Source organism: Nelumbo nucifera, chromosome 5, assembly GCF_055504915.1.
Source record: "Nelumbo nucifera cultivar China Antique chromosome 5, China Antique-T2T, whole genome shotgun sequence".
NCBI classification, from domain to species: Eukaryota; Viridiplantae; Streptophyta; class Magnoliopsida; order Proteales; family Nelumbonaceae; genus Nelumbo; species Nelumbo nucifera.
Genome location: NC_142653.1, coordinates 50911195 through 50928784, shown reverse-complemented (window position 1 = coordinate 50928784; position 17590 = coordinate 50911195). Strand labels below are relative to the sequence as shown.

Here is a 17590-nt window from a genome sequence, read left to right as displayed (position 1 = left end):
AATGAGGTATACATGCATTAAATTAATATATTTTAATGGTTTTATAAAGAAATACATCATAATCAATTATAATTTAATTAGAACCCTATGCTTAACTATAATTTATAAATTATATTTCTTAAGTTTTAAGGGATGGGAAAACCCAACTATCCTATTCAGTTATAAAACATGCATTTTCACAATTTCTAAGTGCAAATATAATTAATAATTACTATTTATTTTTAATTTTCAAAAAAATGTAAAAATAAAAAATAAATAAACATTATATAATAACTTCAAAAAAAATAATTGTTTAAGAAGAAATTGCAATCATTTTATGGATATGATAGATAATCCTTAGGTCCAAAACATAATAAGTCTTTATAGGTGATGGAGGGTGATTTGGCCCAACCTCATAACGAGGGGACGCGTGGACGTGACTCGACATAAGTGACAACTCAGCACAACGAGCTCGCTCCAACTCAGCGTAACGAGCTCGTTATAACCCAGCCTGACAGCTCGCCATGAATGGCAGCTCGCTACAAGATAATGCTCCATTGCCCCGAGATAAGACTCTCCAAAGTAGGGAGCACCCCGAGCTAAGATTCTCCCAAGTAGGGAGAATCCCGAACTGAAGACACTTCGGGTTAAGCTCGTCAGCTCCCTAGCTAGAATAAGCTTGCTCCTGTCCGAACCCAAGTAGACCACCTCGGAGACCTGCCTCAGATAGAAGCACCTCGGCATATCACCAACAGCTCGGTGTAAGGTAGCTCGCTGCAGAGCAGCTCGACGTATCGCAGAGGGTTCCCTGCCTGACAACCGTACCTGCCAACCCTGGAGACTGTGCCCACATCTCTCGCCTAGCGGCGGCGTGCCTGCCAAACCTGGAGGCTGTTTTTTCTATCAGGACCGTACTCTACAGCGATTACCTTCACCCACCAGCTTAGCTCTGACAAATAACGGTCAGCCACTCCAAGCCATTATCTGACAGCAGATCGCTGCAGCAGAGATTCAGAAGTGGTTATACCTAATATGTCAGGATACTAGTATATGAGGACCCCGACCCCCAGAGGCGAAGGTATTGCGTGATCATCACTCTAGCTCTTTAATTTCTCTGCAACTCTCTCTCTCTCTTTCTCTCCCAGCTTTCAATCCGGTTACTAACTTAACCATTGGAGTGTTCCCGCCGGGTGAGCCCACCGGGTTCCTTCATCTTCTTCCTCGCAGGTATCTCTCGTTCGTCGCCAGCTAGGAGCACAGCTACTTCCAGCTAGGAGTGACCAAATCGCGCACCATCAATAGGCAAATAAAAAATTTTGATTCAGTTTTTTTGTTATTTTATATTTCTTTTCAAATCTCTTCATAGAATTTTCTTAAATCTACTCATAACACATAAAAAGTGATTTTGAACCTATGTAATGTAGATCAACGTAGATTTAAATATTTTCAGGCATTCAAGTAAAGAAAAATCATAAGATATTATGAAACACTAAAAAACTTTTACCTATTTTTGTAATATTTTTTAGAACTTAAAAAAATTTCAAAAACATTGATGATTTACATGTTTTTTTTTTTTGTATATTTAGCACTTTATGAATGTAATTTGGAGTTTTAGAGGCATTTGGGGGTGAAAGAAGGTTTGTTTCTAGGGAAAGAAGCTTTATTTCCCCTTTTATTTTTTTCAGTTTTTGCTTGTATCTTTTTCATAGCACGCAACTTGTATGACCAATACACCTTCGATACGGTCCGATACAGGTCCAATATGATGGAAAAAAAGATGATACTATCGATTTCCCACCATATCTTTTATCAAGTTTTGAAAGATACAATATGATATGCCTCATATTGGGCGTATTGTGTCGATACAAGAGGTTGATTCATCATGTAGCATGCCTACTTCTTTTAAGCTTATTCTGCAGATTTTGTAATTTGGTGATTAACTTAAAATGATAGCATCCACTATTGCTTTAAATGTCGAGAGTCCTTTCCTATCAATTGTTACTCTATGAGATGTGACAAAGAGTTGTTTTCCACGTTGTACAATTGTAACAACAGCCATAGCTTCAATTTTCATGCTTCTATCAATACTTTGTACTACAAAATAGAGTTAGGGACTTGCATACTATGGCCATTACCATTGTCTTTGAATTGGTAATGGCCATAACATTGATTGGATTTGAGCACAAGGGAGTGTAGATACCAAAGGTGTACGTTGAGCCATGTGTACATCAAATTCATGTGTTGGCAACCAATGAGATCCACTTATTATTCTCCATAATTCTTCTCTTCCCAGTTCCAATAGCTTCTCTTCCATTCACAGCATATATCTATATACCTCTGTTCATTGTCTTGAAAAACACACGAAACAAGTCGAGTTCATTGGGAAAGAATAGAAACACACGAGCACTTGTGAATGCATTTTGTTTCCACACTATAAAAGCATTCTCCCAAAAAGAATTACTAAATTGGAGCAGGGGCTTATTATTAGAACAAGAGACGAGATTGTTGGAGTTGTTGTTGCGGCTAATGTTAACGAATAAGATTGTTGAGTCTAGGCTGGCAATCACCATCTTGCATACGATGTTGGAGAGCAGAAGTATGGCAATGCTAAACGGAAACACCACTTCAGTGATGTGGGGTGGGTCTAGATTGTTGTTATGCTTAATGGTACCAATGAAGCAACAACGGTGCATAGCACGATAGCACCTGGTTTCCCAGTCTCTTCCTTTTCCACGGCCACAACCTCAAACCTATAGGTTATTGGCCCATTTGGTCAATCTCCATTGGATCTGTATGATGAGTAAGAAGCTTCAATTTGATCAAGATGAGCTGAGAGAGAGATTATCTTCTCTTGGTTTATTGCCAATATCCGAACCTTTCCTCCAAGAGAAAATTTTCAATCAGAAAAAGGGTAATTCTCATTAATGGCTTATTTAACAAAAATATTACAACTTCAATAGACTCTTAAACAACAATTGACTCCTAAAAACTTGGTCCCAACATGACCCACATATCCTATTCAATTTGACCGCTCTTTGCATAACCTCCCAACATGACCCAACTACTTAACTCAACTAGGACTTAACATGCTGTAGCAAAAAAAGAAGAAAAAAATTAGGACTTTGCATGGACTCTAATGGCCCAATATAAATATTTCTTCATAAAAATCTCAACAAACTGCCTTTTATTGTTTCACTCCCACTAACACTAAATTTCTCTAATTATTTTAACTCCATGGGCCCATTAATGGGTTAGTAACAGATCCAATCAATGAAACCAAGCATGTTCTCATTGACAAGGCCATAGTCATGGCTCAACTCCATATAGAGTTATTTTCACCAACGAGTGGTGTGGTAACCAAGATAGCATTGGGATTATCAAAATGGTGAAGTAGGGGATATCAATAGAGATTCCTTCAAAAATGGGGTCAGAGGCTGGTGTAGCACACTAACGATAGTGGTGTTGGAGGAACCCATGGATGTTGTTTCTTGGAGCTCTGATACCATGTCGATTTGGTATAGAAGCACTCAATACTAATTGCATTGATTGAGAGCAAAATATATGCAGAAAAAGATATAACTATATTTGGACAAGTACATTAGCCAAAATAATGAAAGAAAATAAAAAGGAAAAGGAATAATATACAACAGACTTTCCACTTAGGCATGGATTAGGGGAATCTATGATTACTCATACCTACTCACAACACAATACAGTCACTAGTTGAAAACATCTTCCGTATTTTCATGTTACCCATTCATGAGGAACTGTTCATAATATACAACTGTAATGTCTTGTAAATAGGTACAAGTAGGATTCTTGTGGATAGGAGATCCGGATGAGATCAAATCAACCCCCCATAAGATTGCGTCCTATAACGTCCCACAGCACATCCTTGCCATGTATTAGAAACATCTTTCAATGATAGTACCAAAAATAATGATATCATCATCTGAAGATGTTTCCAATACACAGCGGGAATGTGCTGTGGGACATTGTGGGGCGCAGTCTAGAAGGGGGCTGATTTGAATTCGATCCGGATTGCCATGATTGAGATATGGTGAGGAAAGTCAATCTTTCCAATAACAATACATCTTTTAAAATTGCCTTTCTAATCCTCTTTGCAAAATTAATATTTTGAACCTTATACGATTATATTAAATTTTAAAAAAAGAAAAGTACGAAAAAATAACTATAATGTATTTTTACTAACATAAGTAGAATATGTAACAGGTTAATGTTATATTAGCTGGATAAGGTCAGGTATCAGCATTCAAACAATTAACAGCTTGACACTGACCCACTTGTCCATCAACACATCATGGGCCAGAAGGCTCCAAATTCTAATTGGACCACCAAGGCAAAAGATCCATATAGATAATAGACCTGGGCTGGGCCATAATTGCCCTTAGTTACTCTGATATCTTAAGTCTGAGTAACATAAGAGAAAAGATTCAGGTCACATCACTCCTAGATAATACTAATTAAACATCCCCAAATCCTTCAAGGCATACTAAAATCTTACAAAATGAATTTTAAATAGAAAGAATTTGCCAATTGCTGGTCAATTTCAAAGATTGCTGGAGTAGAGCTCCAAAGGGATCAAATCAAATTGGATATATTAGATCCAAATTTGATTTGTTTTATTTGGATTTGAATCAAATCTATTTTGATTGCAATCAGATATTGCTTTAATAAATTAAACTCAAAATGATCAAAACATTATATATTATTAATAAAATAAATTAAAAATAACCAATATTATATATCATTAATAAAATGAATAGAAAATAACTTATTTGAAACCTAAACCTTGACTCTTTAGTAGAAATATAGCATTTAAATTAATTTTACTAATAAATGCAACATAAATTTTAAATATATATAAGCATTTAAGTTTAAAATAAATCAAATCAGGATGGGGTGGATCAAATTCAGACAAACAGATACCAGTTTCAGCCATGTGCTGGAGGACTTACAAGGAAGATGGGCAGAAATTTTTCATGCCTGTAAGGTCATTTGTCATTTTGTTCTTAAGAGAGTCGGTGAGTCACCTGTAGTCCAACGTGGCTAAATGAGTGGTGACATGGCATACTGAAACCATTGGCCTTTAAAGGATGAGTCGTGTTATTGATGGATAGAAAGATTAGACTTCAAATATCCCTTTCTCCAATTTTCAAAAGAATCCCACCCATTCTGTTAGCGATATGTTACCAAACAACTTCTATTCATCCAGACTTGGCAGCGTTGGACTTGCATATTGTTACCTTTCTCTGTTTCAAAAATACAAAGCTTTGGACAATATGCCGACCTCCAATTGGGTCAAAATTTATGGTCTACTCAGAGAGCAAGCTTCAATATGAGTTCTGATCTGCCACATGGCTGTGAATTTAGCCACGTCATACCACAAGCGACTCCCCCATATGTCATTCAATCATCCCTCAAAATTATTCTCAATCTTTTAATAGTTTTCTAGAAACCCAAAGATTTGCAATAATTAAGAGGCAGCAGTTGGCTCAGCTAGTGAATATAATTCCAACTTCCCACATGATCCAATCCCACCAAAGGTTCAAAATATCGTAATGTATCGGTGCATATTATATTTGAAATAGATTGGTTTTTAAAATCACTAAAGTTAACCACTGAGCACTAAGACTACTTAGTAGGATTAAATATTAATATTATTTCATATATGCACTTTTGAATTTTTCAAACTCAAAAAAAAATAGAGTATCAAACTATCAATTGTTAAAAATTCTTAAGTTCTGACTTTTGTGTATCCAATGTATTAATACTTTAGGGCTTTACTTCACTCCTGATTGGATAAAAGCATCTGACCACCTCTTAATTTTTATATCTAAATCCTAAACCTTAAACCCCTATACTCCTAAATTCTAAACCCTAAATTAATATATAAAATAAAATTGGCGAAAGGCATGTCCTCCAACTTGGTAGGAGCCAAATATTTCTCCAATACTTTAGACCTTGATGTCACTCTTCTCCATCGTCATTGACCTCTCCAAGAATCTAATGGATGGACAACCAGGTTTGAATAACACATCACAGAATTCTGAATTTTATTGCAATCCTACACAATTCAAAATGACAAATACCCCCACCCTAAAATACCAATACCCGCCCATGTATTGACATCAATTCCGAGCTGGCACCTACCCCAATTGTATAGTAGGGCTAAGAATTCTTAGGGTGTGTTGAATAGTCATTCTCCTTTTTTTTTTCAGCGAGTCTGATTACGTGTCCATTAGGGCACTCGACAGGAAGCTTAATGAATCCTCCTGTTAGAAGTTGTCCCAAAAATAAATAAATGAATTAATGATTTGATCCAACCATCAACCCTAGCTAAGGTGATTCTAAAATTATAAGAGTAGACATCACATCAAAAAGAAGATTAAAAAGGAGAAACAAGAGGAACCTTGATTTTGTGTTATTGACTTAAAATCTAGTAAGAAAGAGAATTAGCAAAATAATCAAATTTTGAACAAGAACAGAATATCGGCATGCAGATAGAAGAAACAATAATTGGAGTTTCTAATGCTGTTGTGGAAACGTTAAGGGCCCATTTGGGAAGGTTGAAGCTCTGTTTAAGCTGATTTCATTAAGTTGCTTTGAACAAGATATTAAGAGCCCATTTGAGATGGCTTCTGTGTTGGAGGTAAGGTGCGGTGATTCAACTATGGTTATTGAGCATCCGTGTTTCAGAGAAGATTGAGAAACTCGAGTTTGAAGGGAAAGATTTTCTTTCTATATCTTCTATCAGCCGATCATTACAAGATATATATATATATACAGAGGTAGAGTTAGCTCCCTCTTGCGATTAGGATACAAACTCCTAAATGAATAATGAAAACCAAAGCAAGAACAACTAAGATACATACACTAGATAGGACTACACCAGATAGGACTCATACAGCAAGAGATAAGGCTACGCTAAGAAGGCGCGGGCTTAATACCCCCCCTCAAGTTGGAGCATGTAAACAGGAAATGCCCAACTTGGCAAGAAGATGCTCGAATGGTTGCCTGTCTAGGGCCTTCGTAAACATATCAGCAAGTTGCTCGGAAGTCCTGACGTAGGAAGGTCGTATATTCCCATTTTGAATTTCATTGCGGACAAAGTGGCAGTCTACTTCAATGTGTTTAGTCCTCTCATGGAAGACCGGATTCGTAGCGATATGCAAGGCTGCTTGACTATCACAGTGTAATCGCATAGGATCAGGATGACCAACTCCTAACGAATGCAACAACCCTTTTAACCATTTCAATTTACATGCAGTTGTTGCCATAGACCTGTATTCCGCCTCAGCCAATGATCTGGATACTGTAAGTTGCTTCTTTGTCTTCCACGAGATAGGTGCTTGTCTCAATAATACAAAGTATCCAGTGAGAGAGCATCGTGTCAGTGGACACCCGGCCCAGTCAGAATCACAGTAAGCATACAATTGAAGATCACTGTCAGCTGGAAGGAAAATTCCCTGTCTCGGGTTACCTTTCAAATATCGCACCACACGTAAAGCCACCTCCCAATGTTCTTCATGGGGGTTCTGCATAAATTGAGCAAGCACATGTACACAGTAGGACAATTCAGAACGGGTAATGGTTAAGTAAATTAAACGACCCACAAGCCTCCTGTAACTCTCTGGTTTCATCATCAGAGGACCATCTGCTAGAGCTAGTTTATGATTTTGTTCCAGGGGAAGTCCAGCCGGCTTAGATCCTAGCAATCCAGTTTTTGATATGATGTCCAAAGCATACTTCCGCTGACAAAGGACAATACCTTTCTGGCTTCTGGTGACCTCCACTCCTAAAAAATACTTCAAAGCTCCCAAGTCTTTCATGTGGAAGCATTGGCTCAGATACTTCTTGAATCTCCATATGGCATTGCCATTATTTCTAGAGATGACAAGATCGTCCACGTACACCAAGATATTCAACCGTTCCTGCTTCCGTCGAAGTGTAAACAAGGAGTTATCAGATTGTGACTGGGTAAAGCCATACTGATTCAAGGTTGTCATTAGTTTAGCAAACCAGCAACGAGGGGCCTACTTCAAACCATAAAGCGACTTGTGCAGCTTGCACACCTTCCCAGGTAGTCTCGAAGCAAATTCCGGGGGCATCTTCGTATACACTTCTTCTTGCAGATCTCTGTGAAGGAACGTGTTCTGCACATCCATCTGATGCAGTTCCCAGTTTTTAGCCGTAGCCACTGCAAGGAATGTACGGACTGTAACCATCTTTGCCATAGGCGCAAATGTTTCATTGTAGTCTATCCCTTCAACCTGTTTGTTTCCGAATATCACCAAACGCGCCTTGTACCGCTCTATTGTGCCATCTGAGTGGTACCTTATCTTGTAAACCCATTTACTTCCGAGAGCCCTTTTCCCTGGCGGCAAGTCCACCACTGTCAAGGTTCTGTTGTTTTCTAAGGCTTCAATTTCCTTTCTCATTGCCTCTCTCCAACGAGAGTCCTTGACAGCCTTTGAATAGCTCTGGGGCTCATGATTAGCTGTGACAGCTGCCAAGAAAGAGCGGTGTCGCAAAGAGAATTTATCACAATTCACATAATGTGTTATAGGATAGGGAGTACCTGAGGAGTGAGATTGGCGAGATGAACTGACAGAAGGGCTCAGACTGTGGTCGGAACACCATGTGGTGTGTATGACGTAATCCTTGAGACGTGGAGATTGGCCTGAAATCTAAGAGCTCTGGCAACATTTAGTATATGTCTATGCTTTCTCTCAACATGTCCATTCTACTACGGTGTTTCAACACATGAGGTCTGACACTAATAACTATCTTCACCAATTTTTCATATTGGCGTTTAACCATAGTGAAGAAGTTTTGCAGTGTTTTGCCTACTTCACTTTTGTCATTAAGTAAGAATATCCAAACGGCTCTTGAGAAGTCATCAACAACGGTCAAAAAATACGTGGCACCACAAGACGCCCGTACCGAGTACGGACCCCATAAATCACAATGAATCAAATTGAAAGTCCCTTTAGCATTGTTTTCACTAGAATCAAACGTACCTCTTGTCTGTTTGGCTTTTGAACAAACACCACATATCCTATTTCCACTATCACATCTAATGTTCAAATCAAGAAGAAGTTTAATTACTTTCTCAGAGGGATGACCCATTCTCTTGTGCCATAACTCGTATGAAGCTTCAACCTTTGCTTTGTGAACCTTGCTTGAGCACGCACCTTTGAAGCAATAGAACCCTCCGTGTAGTTCACCCGCACCAATCACCATCCTCGAAGTGCGGTCCTGTATAACACAAAACTTATTAGTGAATTGGATATTACAATTTAACTCTTCTAATAATTACGACACAGATATCAGGTTACAATTTAAACGGGGAACATAAAGCACATTAGTAAGCTTCATGTGCTCATTCAAAATGACGATCCCTTTCTTTATTGCCATGACATGCTTTCCATCGGGCAATCCAACCTGACAACCGGTCACGGTCTCGGTATTACGCAAGTGGTTCAGGTTTCCTGTCATATGGTGCGAAGCTCCTGTATCAATTATCCAATTCATACCTGTCAACTTCTCGTTTGTGCTGGGTTTGCAAGAATTCAACAGATTAAGAAAAGTGGACCACTGTTCATTAGTCAATCCACCGAATGGCAATGCGATCTCCCTCTGTCGCATGGGTCGGTTCAGAAGTTTTCCCTACCGCTTGTGCAGCATTTGCTCTCTGTTCGCCTCCACGTCCACGACCAGATTTACCTTGTGTTCCTCAGCCTCGAGCTTTCCCACTCCCAATAGATCTCGGCCAGTCTCCCTATCAGTCCGGGTAGCCGATAAGTTGGAAGCAACTCTTAGCCTCATGTCCTGTTCGTCCGCAGTTTGTGCACACTCCGGATTTCTCTTTTGTATCGTGTCCCGTTCTTTTTGTGCCACCTTGTATTTGCACAGCAAAGCTCATCGCCTCTTTTCTTTCTTCTTTGTTGTGGGTCATGGTTCTCAGCCGCTCCTCTTGTATCACCATGGCATAGGCTTTGTTCAAGTTTGGCAGCGGATCGGTGCCCAGAATATTGGAATGCAATTTTCCATATACTAAGTCATCCAAGCCCATAAGAAACCGATGGACTCTTTCTTCTTCTCGTCTCTTCTCCAGTTTTGCAGCGATGTTGCAGTTGCAGCCCGCACAGACGCATGTTGGAATTTGCTCATAATTAACAAGTTCTTCCTAGATTTGCTTCAGTTTGCCATAATATGTCACGATTGGGAGACCGGCATGTTTGTTGGTCGCAAGATCTGCCTTGAGTTGCTGAATTCTTGGCCCATTGCCCACTGAAAACCGTTCTTTGATGTCGTCCCACAGGTCCTTCACAGCCTCCATGTACGTGATTGTAGAGCATAGGCTTGGTTCTATCGTGTTGAGGATCCATGAAACCAGCATCGAGTTTACAGTCCACCAGTCTTCCAACTCCGGTGAATCGTCTGCGGGCTGAGATATAGTTCCATCGAAAAATCCGATTTTCTTCTTGGCTCGGAGCGCCATTCGCATTGCTCGAGCCCATTCCTCGTAGTTATCTCCTTTTAATTGGACTTGGGTAATTATATTACCCGGATTGTCGTTGGCCGCTAGGTAGTACGGTGAAACTACTTTTCTGCTTCCGCCCTCACCTTCATTCTGCTTCTCTCTTCCATCCACCATGATCGATCGACCAAAGCAAGATGTCTCCGTTTCCTTCTTGATTTCAGTGAAGAACAAATACCGGCTTTGACTAACTATCGTAAAGAGAACCCTGCAGAATCCTCAGAGATCTGCTTCACAAGCAATGATCCGAAAAAAAAATCAAATATTGCAGCCACCAACTTTGACAATCGAAAGCAAATAGAGTTCTGCAAACTCTTCAGCAATCTGCTCCACGAACAGAGGTCAGAGAATATCGAACGAGCAATGATCCGAAATAATCAAATATCGTAGCCACCAGCTTTGACAATCGAAAGCAAATAGAGTTCTGCAAACTCTTCAGCGATCTGCTCCACGAACAGAGGTCAGAGAAGATCGAATATTGCAAGCTTAGAAGACGGTGCGAAAGTCGAACGAACCGGGCTCTGATACCATGAGAAACTCGAGTTTGAAGGGAAAGATTTTCTTTCTATATCTTCTATCAGCCGATCATTACAAGATATATATATACAGAGGTAAAGTTAGCTCCCTCTTGCGATTAGGATACAAACTCCTAAATGAATAATGAAAACCAAAGCAAGAACAACTAAAATACATACACCAGATAGGACTCATACAGCAAGAGATAAGGCTACGCTAAGAAGGCGCAGGCTTAATAAAGATACCTATAGTAGTTTTCTATTTCAATCATGTTTCTGGTATTTAGAACACAGTGATCGTCTTTATGGATTTTCACCAAACACAACTTCTAACATTACCATATGAGGCTCAGCTCACAACGTCAGAAGTCGAGTTCTGAAAGCCTTCGCAAACGGGCACCACTAAATGCCTGTTTGAGAGGGTTTTCATGTAGTGGTTTCTATCTTTGCAAGGTAGGCCCCAAATGGAAAGCCTAAAAGCTACATTTGATAAAAATAAAAATAAAAGGGAAATTGTCTAAAACTCACCATGAGTTCTCTTAAACTCACCACAACTTTTCAAAATGTCTAAAACTCACAATGTTAGTAAGTTTTTATTTTCCAAAACTTACCTTCCGTTAGTTTCACTGTGAATGCTTCTTAACAGAGGTGCCCACATCAGCATAAATAACAATTTTCATAACCAAATTACCCTTGGATGGCGAGTTAGAGAATAAGGGTCTTTTTCAGTTTTCAATTTTCATGTTTTTTTTTTTGCATTTTTATTGTTTTGTTATAATTTGCAATATTTTTTATAATTTCTGTTTTTTTTACATTTTTCTATTTTCTACAATCTATAATTTTTCCTGTATTTTTTTGTTATTTATTTGCAATTTCTGTGTTTTCTGATTTTGTTTTTCAATTTCTATAGTTTCTATAATTTGAAAATAATTTTTTATTTATTTGAAATTTATATAATTTTTTACATTTTTTGAAATTTCTATGTTTTTATGTATTTTATATTTGAAAATATTTTTTTTGAACTTTTTCCTGTTTTTCATGTCTAATTATTAAGATATATGTATATATTTTATATTTTCTATGAAGGTTAAAATAGTAATATATTAATACCCATTAGTTTGTTTAACGTCAAGTTAGTGACATGGTGAATTTTAGATATTTTAAAAAGTTGTGGTGAGTTTAATTAGACAATTTCTCTAAAAAAAATAAATGTAGAAAGCCCCAATTCCCAATATGCTTTCATTCAGCCAATAAATTGGCTTTCTGCAGCTCAGTAAAAACAGTTCAATCAAAATTGAAACCCTTCCAAAAGGGCCCAAAAAAACTTCGTCAAAAAGTCTTTTATTTCTTTCTTTCTTTTTTTTTGACTGAATGACAGCATATATGGGCTTTCTGAATTTTTCACCAAAGATTGCTCATGGGCTGTCCGAAATTGGCCCACCACACAAGCCGAAGGCTGCCCTCTGGCTCCGAAAGCCCTCTCAAAGCACTTAGTAATAGTTTCTGTGCGTCACGGTCACGGTCACGGCCACTACTATCAGTGACATCAAGGTGAGATGTAAAGCATTTAGTCCATCTTTCTGGCTAAATTTCAAACAACAGTTATGTGAAATGTCACAAGTCTTCAGAAGAGAAGTAGTACTGGTGATGGGCTAAATTACTTTTCTAATTGGTCAAGTACGTTGAAAAAAGTCTTGGTTAACAATGGTAGAATTAGATGCAAGTTGATGAGCTTGGGGGAGGGGGAGGGGGGAGGGGGGAGGGGGGAGGTCCACTTATAACTTGAGCATTTCTTAGTGTGGGCTTGTGCTGGCCTGCACACCTCCCAACTTGCAAGCTTGGTCCAATCCGATTCCCACTGTATAGTCTATAGTGCCCTACTGCTCTTGCTGCGTGCAATGAAGACCACTGATGGCTCTCTACTAATTGAGAAGTGACTTAACGTAGAAAGTAATGAAAACTCTACAAAAGCAACATCTAAAATGATGTGGATTCAGCTCTTGAGAACATCTAAACAAATGCATCTAAGCATATAGACAAAGCCTTTGGTGTCTGGATGAATCAAACTCTCCTTGCATTCACTTGATTTCATCCTCTCATGATCTCCAAACTGGCATTAATCAATGGGCATTGCAAGTACAATGACACTTCATCATCATGGGTTCTCTTTATCCTTGATGAACACTTCATCATCCATTAATGTACAGACGAAATTGGTTGATGGGTTTTTCTTGTTTCCACTTTCCACCCCAACTGAACAGTGAACACTTCACCAATAAATCCAAATGGCCTTTGTTTTCTCTCTTCTGTTTTCTTTTTCTGAATGGGGTTGGAAAGTTCACAATTTTATTGTTTTTTTTTTCTTCTGGGTCTCTGGGTCTCTGGGTCTCTGGGGTTGGGTTCGACTCCCCCCAGGCTTTACCAACCCAGGTTGTTATTTAATTGATATTTGTTTGTTCACTTTCCTATGACAAGTAAAAGAGATGCTCCATCTAATCAGAAAGTACGAATCGATTCATGCTTCCACCGATCAAAGAAGTGGCGAGAGACCCCATCTCTCATGGTGGGGCGTCGCCTCATTGTAGGCCTTGCCTAAGCAAGTAGCCTTTTAGTAGCTATTGGGCATTTATTTATTACGCCCACATATTTTCTCAAGCATTTGTTAATTGTTATGCACTCACAACAACTACAACTACTAGAGCTTAGCTTTGCTCCTCCCTCACTTGTCACCAACCAGAAGATCATCAGCCCAGCTTTTCCTCCTCCATATCTTCTCTCCAGCTGCTGTCATATCTCTCCAAGTTTCTTCTCCAGATCTCCACAGCTAACTTTTATGAGATCTGTTTTTATCCATTAATTGGAAGTGACCCTGACTACCTCATCCCCGCCCCTGTCCCTTCTACATATTCATTAATCAAGCAGCCGCTGGCCGCCCGGCACATGCCAACAATGATGGCGCCCACATATGGCCAGCCCCAAGCCAAAGCTCCGCTCAAAAGCATCCATTGGCCGCTGCCCTCCACACCCAACCCAAGCCTTCAAAGTGTCCCGGCCTGATGCCTACATCTACCAAGGCTGAGTTGTTAAGTCGAGCCACAGCCACCCTGCACCCACCCATCTAGGTCAGAATCAACAAAGGTTAGCTGTCTAGCTTTTACCACTGGCATCTCACTCTCTTTGACACATGGCATGTAGTTGGTCGTGCACATGGTGAGGTAAGCTCCTCACGCTTTGGATTTGCAACTTTCAATCACAATCATAATCCATAAAAAATAAAAATTAAAAAAGACCATCTAGGCTAGCTTTTATGCCTTCATGAAACTTTCTTTTTCAACCTACAACTCATAGTCTCATAGCATCAAATTTACTATTAAAACTCATCACCATATAGCCACCCTAGGCTTAATTAACTATATTCATCTCTTTTCATTCTTTTTTCCATGGGGGAGAGGGTGAGCTATAGACATGAATAGTGGGAATCCTAAAGTGGGTTGTCAGCTTAACAGAAAAGCTTGTTGCCTCTCGTATATATCCCTCACCATGAATGAATATGTAGTCAAGGAAGGTTTATGAGAATAGACCAATGAATAGGGTAAGTACTCAAATAATAATTGATCCTTTCTCCTCCTAGCATCATATATCCCATTTTCTTTGTAAAAGGCTAGGCTACGTGGTTGACCTTTTCACCTCATCTTCTTACTCTCTTACAATGGTATCTATATTTGGTTGACTCTTTCCATCAACTTTGGCCATTCTATTAGGTTCAGTTTGGTTCAATAAAAAAATAAGTGGAAGGGATTTTCCCTCTTTTTTTCCTTTTGTTTCCTTTGAGGGACTCATTGAGCTAAAAGAAAAAGAAAAAAAAAGAACTCCATTTAGAGAACTAATTATGTTGTCATTAGGTTGGAAAGATAAAAAAAAAAAAAAAGTTAATTAGGAAATACTTCTATTACCAGGAAGACACTTGAAAAGCCCTGCTCCCACCTCTTCACACCTTTATGCCCAATAAGTTTGAGGTGGTGGTGGATTGGAATGTTGGGTCGGTGGAACCTAGTAGTTCCAAAATGATCTACCTTAATCCAGTAATCCCCTCCACTCTTCTCAAAGGGGATTTAATCAAGATGCTTGTTGTCTGGATGGAATTCGTCTCAAATCTCAATAGGAATGGAGCTAGGTGGAAATAGCTGAACCCACAAAAATAGACCCAGGAAATTTCAGGCATATTGATTGTTTGAAGGAAAAAAGAGAGGGAGACAATAACCATTACTACAATTATAATGAAAAATAGACCAATAGCTTGGAAGATCAAGAATCTTAGAAATGGGTTGGGGGTGTGGATTTTCGGCCCATGGCCCATCAAGTACTAGCCTATTCAGTAAATGGTCCCTTTCAGTGCATAGGTGGGTCACCTATGCATCTCGTAGCATCAATGACAGGGTACATTTTCATTCAAGTCCAGCTTTTTCAAATAAAAATTTGTACTTATCTAATTTTATTTTCATCAACCAAGAGCCCAAGTATGAAACCAGTATCAGTGGTCCCCAAGAGAAGCCAATTCAATTCCATAAATATGATAGAAAACTTAGAAATATTTGCCATCTCAACATTCTGACTTGCTGAGTCTGATTGGATATGGCTTTATTTCTAGTCTACTTCTTTCTGTTTTATAGAGACATTCATTCCTTCATCTTCTTGTCATTGTTAAGGGACTCTGGACCATCCAGTTGTGTTAATTAAGGATAAAAGAACTCCATAATATGAATGAAGAATGCATTGAATAGGCCAGCTGAAACAAATCTGGCCAATTAATCATCTACTTCTGTTTGATCTTCATCATGATGACCAAAAGCAGATTAACATTATCATTCCTTCTTCCCAAGCTTTTCATTAACATTTCTAAGCTTCACTCTGGAAATTTATCGGCTATAAATGCAACAATTTTGTGGCCCCAAGTGCTAAAACTTCCCAAAATCAAAGATTATTTTATTAGAAAAGTTTCTTGCACTTTTTTCTGCACCTTCTTTAACAGATGCCAGGGAACCCCCTTGACTACTATAGATGGCCAAGCAACGGTTCAACCACCAAATCCCAAATCTGCAACTACCTATACCTCCTTTGCATACATTTGGCCCAATTGGTTTTGTTTGTTTGCACTGTGGGAAAAAGAAATTCTTTCACAGAGCAGAAGAAACAATAGAAAAAGATATGTAGGTGCAGACCCTAGCAATTCTTATGACCACACAGTAGGAGAAGCTAGGTGACAGACATGTTAAAAGCCCTAAAAGGGAACCCAAGAACTTGAATCATGTAGAGCATGATAAAAAACCATCTATAGGAAGGGTGATCAGGATATGCTGCTAACAGCAATGTTCGTGTGCCATCTGTCCTCTACACCTGAGACACTTTGCATTGTGTATGTTGGGCTTTGAATGTTGAGGACAGGTGGCACACAGGCATTGCTGTTGGCAGCAATGTTTGTTTGCAGCAGATCCTGTCCCCCATTTGAATTTGTTATGTAAAAATGTGTGTAGCTGATGGTTAGGATCTTTCTTTAGAGATTTTCTCAAATTGGGGAATGCAATGGATTATGTTTACAGCTTCTAGTTAGGGTTTATAATAATATAGAAAAATGAACTAAATAAATACTAATTGGGTCTTCACTCTTCACTTTCCAATGAAATCTCAAAAGACCAACATGCTTTCAAGAATCCCAGTCTCCAAAAACCCACGAGCACCCTATCAAACAAGAATAAAATAGACTAAGAAAGAATTATCAGTCCCACAATCCATGTCCCCAACCTAGAAATTCCGGCACTAATTAACAAATGTTCCCAAGAGCATAGCATTAAGCACAAAGTTACCCAGCAGCAGCTAAACAGAGGTATGACCATTGGGTCATTGATCAGGGCAGTCTGGTTAGCTAGTTGATGAATAGATTAAAACACCCAGAGAATTAGGGCAGGCAGAGTGTCCATGCTTTACTCACCTCATAACTCCCTTTCCTTCTTTAACTAAAACCCATTTCGTAAATGAGGTTGTCATTTAATGGGGGTGAAAAAACTGAAGATTATTGAATTCTTAATTTCTAATGCATTCAAATCTTGATCAAACCGTTAGGGTCCCTGTCTGTACCATGACAAAGATAATTCAAAGAGGTGGCCCACCTGTTGAATGGTCTGGATCAATAAATCAGAGGGATTGTTAAGGTGTAATGGGTGTAGGGAACATCATATGTTTCTTCACTAACAAAGGTATTATATATCTAAAAAATAGAATGTTTGGTCACCTAAAAAGACGAAGTATGCATAGTACACAGAAATAATTCTCAATAAATGGAACCCCATCATTCATTCCCCTCTAAAGAAGCAAGATGAAATAAAATATCTGGGAAAAATAAATTACAAATTTCAATAGAGAAAAAATAATGAAGATAAAGTCAATTGCTCGAGAAAGAAAAGAAAAAAAGAAATAGAAGCCAAAGAGATCTTAAATCTGAAGGAAAAGGAGTTCAAATCAAGATGGTGGAACA

At 38.7% G+C, this 17590-nt stretch overlaps 1 protein-coding gene across 1 annotated transcript; it reads right to left on the bottom strand.

Annotated features, from left to right (window-relative positions):
* Positions 1-10192: 10192 nt before the first annotated feature.
* On the bottom strand, positions 10193-10663 carry LOC148791604 (uncharacterized). Its single transcript, XM_088888252.1, has one exon. The coding sequence runs from the start codon at positions 10661-10663 to the stop codon at positions 10193-10195; it is 471 nt and encodes a 156-aa protein (XP_088744378.1).
* Between the last annotated feature and the right edge of the window lie 6927 nt (positions 10664-17590).